Source organism: Homarus americanus, unplaced genomic scaffold, assembly GCF_018991925.1.
Source record: "Homarus americanus isolate GMGI-L3 unplaced genomic scaffold, GMGI_Hamer_2.0 scaffold20465, whole genome shotgun sequence".
Lineage (NCBI taxonomy): Eukaryota > Metazoa > Arthropoda > Malacostraca > Decapoda > Nephropidae > Homarus > Homarus americanus.
In genome coordinates, this window is record NW_024756914.1 from 11238862 (window position 1) to 11247643 (window position 8782).

The window sequence follows — 8782 nt, forward strand, 5'->3', positions numbered from 1 at the left end:
CTTTCAACACCACTCACAATGGATCTTGAATGTTCCAACTGTAAACAGACATATCTAGGTTGCCTCACCAATTGCAACCACAGTTGCAATTTCAAATTCTGTCATTACTAAGGAATAATGAAGTTCTCGGGTACATTCAAGATTGAGAGAAAACGGCAGACTCAGGCGTTCTGAAGCGCTGAGAAAACGGACTCTTCAGATGGGGAACTTCACTAAGAAAGCATAGCTACATGGTTTGTGGGCTATTGAGCGTAATATGAATCGTCTGATTTTACGATGACTGACGTGTACGACTGTGGTCATTACACTCGAACCTCTTCCGCTTCGTGTGGGACCAAGTAGGGTAGATCTGATAATACTGTCCACTTCGCTGATGCATTATGGGTCGTCTTACTCGTGTGTTTGTTTACCTTCGTTGGCGCTGTAATAAAGAGTACTGCGCTCTCATGGACATTTTTTCCTCCCAATCACCAAGGTCAATCCTATATTACAGAAAGAACGTGATTTTAGTCCATTTGATTGGGGAGGAAAAGATTTTACAAAATATAAATACTCGTGGAGAGCCTGTTAGTTACAAACACAGGGGAAATATAATTTTTCTAAGGTTTCCAATGTAATTTTCAAATATAACCAATGTACAGTAATGCATAAAATAACAGGAAGTGGTTTTAAGTGCTGATATGCCCTTATATTGTCACGGATTAAAAATTGTGGTTTACAGATAAAACAAATTTATAAACGCCGCAATTTCAATACGTTTTATAGGTAGACGGTCGTTTTATGTCAAATGTTTTAGTTTTATTTACAAGTTAGTTAACGTAACCTAGCATAACTTATCACATGCCGTGGGCGAACTTACTATTACTGAGACGGGGGAAGCTGCTGTGAAGTCCTCTATATTAGCCAAAATACTGTATCACATATGCTTCAGTCACATTATCATTAAATAATCAAACTCCATCTCCCAGTGAACTTGTTTTATTATGCACCTAATTCAGCCAAATGGAAGTTTACCAAAACGAAATAATGTAATTGATGAAAAATTAGAGCCTGCAGTATTTCACATATTATATCATGAACCACTGTTTCAAAGGTGTTTTTGTAGGTAATGTTACCATCAACTCAATTTCAATTTCAATTGTTTATTCCTTGATAGAGGAAGCGGGATCCTAGTGCTGTCACTAGGTACCCCTGTACAATAACACCAGAAGCATCTGGCAAGTGTGACAAGTATATACAGTATAAATATTATAAAGGGGCTTACTAAAGCCTAAGGAAGGAAGGATATTCCTTTAACACATAATCAATGTTATTTACATAATATCTGGCCAGTATGGGGAGGATCATCGTGTCTCCGTCAGGGGGTCGTGGAGTGGTGGTCCAGCAGGCGTCACGGAAGCGTTGTGTGTGGGGACATCTTAGGAGGTAGTGGATAAGGGTGCGGCTATCGGGTCATCTGCATAATGCACAAGAGCGTTGCTCAGGGGATGCGGGGATACCAATCTCCCAAGCAAAGTCATGTGCAAAAAAGATGCACCTGGATAGTACCAATAGTAAGGAGGCGTATCACATGTCCCAACAGAATGAAGAGACTGCATAAATTGAGGCTGAATGTGAAAAGGACCTGTGTGTGTATGTCGACAATGAACTTAAGTTCTCGCGCCATTGTGAGAAGAAGGTGAATCAGGCAACGAAACTAGTAGGTCTTATAAGAAGGTCGTTTAGATATCTGGATGGTCCCTGAATCGTCACGATCTTCAAGAGTGAGGAGCTTCCCTGCCTGGAGTAATGTCACCCTGTTTGGTCCCCGAGGTATGCTAAAGATTGTCAATTGATTGAAAATGTTCAAAGGAGGGCCACCAGACTGGTGCCTGCTCTACGGATCCTCAGTCATCCATAGAGATTGGATCGCCTGCAACTGCCTAGCTTATACTACAGACGGGCGAGGGGCGACCTAATCGAAATGTATAAACATCTCGGGGGGCACTTCTGGTCGAATTTACATACATGGAGCTGACGGATGTCCGCCTCACAAGGGGTCACAGGTCAAGGTTGAAGAAGCCACTAGTCCAGAAAACTGCGAGGGCAATTTTTTTTCGGTGAGAGTTGTGAACTCCTGGAACAATCTGCCGGAGAGCATTGTGACGGCACCGAATGTGAGCTCATTCAAGGCCAGACTTGACCAACACTAGAGCAGGTTCCAATATATTCAGGAGCTAGTGCATGCCCAGTCTCTGCCAACAGTGCGTATCAGAGACACATGACCGACCGCCCAAGCAGCTAACGAGCCGATCAGTGGCAAAGAGGATAAACGCTAAAAAGTACTTGAGGATCATCAAGTGGTTCTGACTTAATATGTGATGAAATGCAGCATTATTGGATATAAACCAATCATATAGGTGAACCAGAATTAGATGTCAGATATTGCTAAATGTTCAGGGACTTTTGTCTCCCACTGTACATGTTTTGCTTCTAATAATGTTACTACCGTTGTTGTTTTCGTTGTCGCTAATAGTGGAGACTTGCTGTTATTAGTCAACACATGTTTATAAGGAGTATCTGAAAGGGATTTCCCTGAGGTTTTTTGTGGTCCACTGGTCGATCTTGTTCACCATTTCAGGAGACAATTTCTCCTTCCAACTACACACTGTACCTGATAGTGTAACAACAAAATTATTAATTACACAGTGGACATCCCTTTCCTGGTATAATTGTGATTTTTATCTGAAAACTTTTATATTACAATATTCACTGATTAAATTACAAAATAAAACTCCATTTTTGAACCAAAATATACCTGGAAATTATCATGTAAAATAATATTATGTAAATCAGATGAATTCTATCACCTGGCCTCTTCACGAGCCCTTTACCAGCACATGTTTGTTCCTTAATTTGTTTCGTATTATTTTTCAGTTGAATGAAATTTAGTTTTCAAAAATAATATCTTCAATATCTATGGATTCCCCAGGCAACGTTTCTGCATAGTCCTAAAATATCATTGTAATTTCATTAAGCTATTATCATGTGAAGTTACTTCTATTTTAAGCTCACCTTTCCTAAAGAAGCCCCCGTCTTGCCTCACTATCTCCTTGAAGAACATAGGGTTGTCTTCTGTTTTGGGTCCTAACAATTTGTCCCGAGCTGCCATCCGATTGAAACTGGTGTAGTCAGCTACCTACAGTATGGATACAAGAAAGTTTTGTGAGAAAACAAACAAAACAATTGAATAAATGTCATTGTCTAAAGACACGTGGCATATTTTTCTTGCATTTTCTCATCCTATAATGATATTAATAGCTATAGGCTAAAGCTATGGTGTACGCAAACGAATACTTCATGAAATCTCTGAGAACGCATGTCATCATACATTACAGAGTTGTTTTTTAGTGAGGTTTAAGCCTAGAAACTTGTTCAGCTTGTTCAGTTCAGTCATAATGTCGGCCTTCAAATCTTCATAGAAGATGAAATGAAAGTTTGGGTGGTGACGCTTCGCCCACGCCTCCTGTACGTGTAACCAGTATGGTCCATACAGCACTGTAGGGAAAAACACCCACATCCTATCATAATGAGTACTGTATTCCCACACGTATAACGCGTGTGAAATTACATGATATCTGTAATTTCATTATTCATACTTACAAACTATTTATAATGCATCTGATGTTGAGTAACTTAAAATACTGTAATAGCATCTAATGGTACTACTCATATTGTGACATTGTTTTCGGGAAGTCTTCTAACATTTGTCGTTGACGAAATAGTTGACGAAATTGTCCATGCTTCCTGTGAAATTTAAAGATTTAACGATACGGTAGTGATGATGAAGAGAGACAATCACATCCCTGGGGTTCCTGGCCACGAAGACAACCTTAGAAACGATATTTCTATTAATGATAATTCGTCAGAGTTCCTGTGGAATATACTGTATACTCAAAAATATGATATGTTAATAACAAAATCAGGGCAGGCATGTGTGTGCACAGAATGACTGCAAATTATTTTGGTGAATGATCATAATTTGAAGTACAGGGGTGTATTGACAACGTTTATTATTACCTTACTGTTGTCCAGGATCGTTGGATGAAGGAGTGACAGAGGAATATGGGTCTTGATGGTTCTAGGGTCAGGCATAACGGTAGCTAGCTGCAACTGAACACCATCGGCTGGGTTGGCTCCTGGACACACCTTCAGGAAGTCGGATAGAAGTGGGTTGTCCGGATTGGGGTTCTGGAGGGTCTCGGCTAACATAAACATATCCATGCTGTGGGAACACCGGAAGTCTTATACACGTATTTTGGTCCCTGTCAGGTAGTTTTCATAATATCTACTTTATCAAGTAATTTTATATTCCTTTAATGTCACTCAAAGAGTTTCAAATTGATCTAGAGACACTTGGTAAACAAAGTACTGTACAGGAGTACTGTATTACAATTTATAAAGACTAATACTTTTAGCCAAGGTGTTGCCTGCTATAAATCTATACAGTATTATCATATTGTCTTACGTTGGAAGATGACGCCTTACATGTGGGAAATACACAAAACTGTAACATATTAAAACAAGCCTTACACTAGATGTTAAGTTTAATGCAAAAATAAATTGTATTTCCTGTAAGACATCTTTGAACTTGTAAAGTTTATTTTAGTGTAGTTTTTGACCAACAACTCATTCCTTACATAACAAGGGTGAAATCCCTGGGTCTCATGTTTTAGAAGAAAAAAATTGTAAAATGAGAACCGTCACTAATTACTCAATGAAGGGAACTCGGGAAGTAATTGACATGTCAGCCAAGGGGTTGTTCAGGTCAGGGTTGTTCCTCATAGTCCAGATGATCTCCTGCATCCATGTTGTGCCGCACTTGGGCCACGTCATCACCACCACGTCGCCCATTCGCCACTGTGGAGACAACATGCAGTACATATCCGAGGCCATTGTGTACCTGTTTCATGCCGCTAAAACAATATTCTTTATTCACCATATTACCTTCATAGGGCTGTAGCATAAAGTTAATTTACACTTTTGTTCTTGAATGTGATTTATTTGCATGAATACGGTAGGTAGTAGGCAGCTACCACACAGGGAGGTACTACCGTAATGTGTTGTCTAATGGTAGACCCTGCTACCATATGTGACCAAGTCCCAGGTTGATGATCTGACTTTCTGCCTCATTTACACACAATTGCAGGGTCTCAATTGTTTCTCTCACTTTGACAACACAACATACATACTGTATATTGTTTCTCACTATTGATTTTGTTTTTCATTTTTGTATTTCTTTATAGTTCTTTATTATTATTATTGTTATAATTATTATTTTAGTTTTATTATAAATTTTATTTACTATAAATTATTATTATTAATATAAATTATTTTTTAGATCGCCCCCGAGGGGGCTAGTTTATTGGGCACCCCCTTATATCCAGTGCAAGGTGAAGCACAGAAGCATTTGCAGCGCCCATCTGGGAAGCATTCGTAGTTCATGCTTGCCTTTATGACTCCACTTATTAATACATTTTCGCCCCCCAGGCCCCGATGTTGGTCAGTGACCTGTGCCCGGGTGGGTTAATCCCCGTAAAAATGAAAACAAATAAATAAACAAAAAGAGTAGTTTCCTCACCTGAAAGTTGTACAACTTGTCTGCATAATTGAAAAAGGCTCCGGGGAAGAACCAGTTACCAGGAGTCAAGCGAATCATCCCACCAGGCAAAGATGCAAATTCCTTCTCCATCTGAGCCTCGTGATCCTCCTCCAGTGGCACCACTTCATGGCCGCTTGCAAGAAACATCGTCCCTGAGGAAAGTCACCATAGCCAAAAGGAGTTTGATTCTCTTATGTTATTTTTCAGTGATAATGAAAATAATGGTAAAGATTCGTTTTATACACAAATTATTTTTTTATTACACACACCACACAGTCACACACCACACAGTCACACACCACACAGTCTTACACCACACAGTCACACACCACACAGTCTTACACCACACAGTCACACACCACACAGTCACACACCACACAGTCACACACCACACAGTCACACACCACACAGTCACACACCACACAGTCACACCACACAGTCTCACACCACACAGTCACACACCACACAGTCACACACCACACAGTCACACACCACAGTCACACACCACACAGTCATACACCACACAGTCACACACCACACAGTCACACACCACACAGTCACACACCACACAGTCATACACCACACAGTCACACACCACAGTCTTACACCACACAGTCACACACCACACAGTCACACACCACACAGTCACACACCACACAGTCACACACCACACAGTCATACACCACACAGTCACACACCACACAGTCACACACCACAGTCACACACCACACAGTCACACACCACACAGTCTTACACCACACACACACCACCAGTCACACACCACACAGTCACACACCACACAGTCATACACCACACAGTCACACACCACAGGCCACACCACACAGTCACACACCACACAGTCACACACCACACACACACACAGTCACACCACAGTCACACACCACACAGTCACACACCCACAGTCACACACCACAGCCACACCACAGTCACACACCACACAGTCACACACCACACAGTCACACACCACACAGTCACACACCACACAGTCATACACCACACACAGTCACACACCACATTCACACACCACACAGTCACACAGCCACACACCACACAGTCACACACCACACAGACACACACCACACAGTCACACACCACACAGTCACACACCACACAGTCACACACCACACAGTCATACACCACACAGTCACACACCACACAGTCACACACCACACAGTCACACACCACACAGTCACACACACACCACACAGTCACACACCACACAGTCACATACACCACACACACACACCACACAGTCATACACCACACAGTCACACACCACAAGGTCACACACACCACACAGTCACACACCACACACATACACCACACAGTCACACAGTCACACACCACAGTCAACAGCACACACCACACAGTCACACACCACAGTCATACACCACACAGTCACACACCACACAGTTACACACCACACAGTCATACACCACAGTCACACACCACACAGTCACACACCACAGTCACACACCACACAGTCACACACCACAGTCACACACCACACAGTCAACACCACACAGTCACACACCACACAGTCACACACACAGTCACACACCACACAGTCATACACCACAGTCATACACCACAGTCACACACCACACAGTCATACACCACACAGTCACACACCACACATCATACACCACACAGTCACACACCACACAGTCACACACCACACAGTCACACACCACACAGTCACACACCACAGTCACACACCACATCACACCACAGTCACACACCACACTCACACCACACAGTCACACACTCCACCACACACACAGTCACACCACACCACCACAACACACACACAGCCACACACAGTCACACACCACACAGTCACACACCACAGCACCACACAGTCACACACCACGCACCACACACCCACAGTCACACACCACAGTCACACCACACAGTCACACACCACACAGTCATACCACACAGTCACACACCACACAGTCACACCACAGTCACACACCACACAGCCACCACACAGTCACACACCACACAGTCATACACCACACAGTCATACACCACACAGTCATACACCACACACAGTCATACACCACACACCACCACCACACCACCACAGTCACACACCACAGTCACACACCAGTCACACACCACAGTCACACACCACAGTCACACACCACAGCTGCACACCACACACACACCAGTCACACATCACAGTCACACACCACAGTCACACACCACAGTCATACACCACAGTCACACACCACAGTCACACCACGTCATACACCACAGTCACACACCACAGTCACACACCACAGTCACACACCACAGTCATACACCACAGTCACACACACCACAGTCACACACCACAGTCACACACACCAGTCATACACCACAGTCACACACCACGGTCACACACCACACAGTCACACACCACAGTCACACACCACACAGTCACACACCACAGTCACACACCACACAATAATAGAGGACTTGCTGGTCACAGAGGAATCGTCGGTCCACACTGAACACTTCGTGCAAATCACACTGACTTGCAGCTGCTGGTGGTTGCCCGGCAGGTAGGCAGTTCACAGATTGCGGTGGTGCCAGTTCTCCTCGGCCAACCTTCTCTAGATGAGCCTACAAAAATTCCCTTTTTGTCACAATATTTCTAGGTTTCTTACATTTACTTTTATCCTCTTCACCACTGATCGGCTCGTTTGCAGGTTGGAAGGTGGGTCAGTAGTCACGTCTCTGCTACGTACTGTTGGCAAGTAATGGGCATGCACTGGCTCCTGAATGTATCTGAAGTTCTGAACCTATGCAGTACAGTGTCGTTGTCTGGTTGGTCAGTCTTGAACAATGAGATGAAAGCGCGGCGCTCTTGAAGAGTATCCCGTGTGTACTCTGATAGATTACCAAATATCCTATATCAGTACGATTTTTACTCTGTGTAAACCCCGCCATCTAGTGCGTGAGAAAGGTGCTGTATTAGAAAATGGCTCAGGAGTAACTGCTTTAAAACTCGGGACCCTATTCCTCGCCTATACCCCTATACTGCCTTCAGTATGAGACTTTTTATTATTAATTTTACCTAGTTAATGTTATTAGAAAATTGCAATTCATTATGTACTACACCATATGGCA

The 8782-nt window shown here is 43.1% G+C and overlaps 1 protein-coding gene across 1 annotated transcript; it reads right to left on the bottom strand.

Moving 5' to 3' along the window:
• Nucleotides 1-2236: 2236 nt before the first annotated feature.
• Nucleotides 2237-8210, bottom strand: LOC121857108 (sulfotransferase 1C4-like). Its single transcript, XM_042352991.1, has 8 exons — nucleotides 8133-8210; nucleotides 5621-5793; nucleotides 4754-4899; nucleotides 4060-4264; nucleotides 3745-3871; nucleotides 3371-3537; nucleotides 3055-3178; nucleotides 2237-2653 (listed from the first exon to the last, which is right to left on the bottom strand). The coding sequence occupies exons 2-8, from the start codon at nucleotides 5786-5788 to the stop codon at nucleotides 2547-2549; spliced, it is 1044 nt and encodes a 347-aa protein (XP_042208925.1). The 5' UTR covers nucleotides 5789-5793; nucleotides 8133-8210; the 3' UTR covers nucleotides 2237-2546.
• Between the last annotated feature and the right edge of the window lie 572 nt (nucleotides 8211-8782).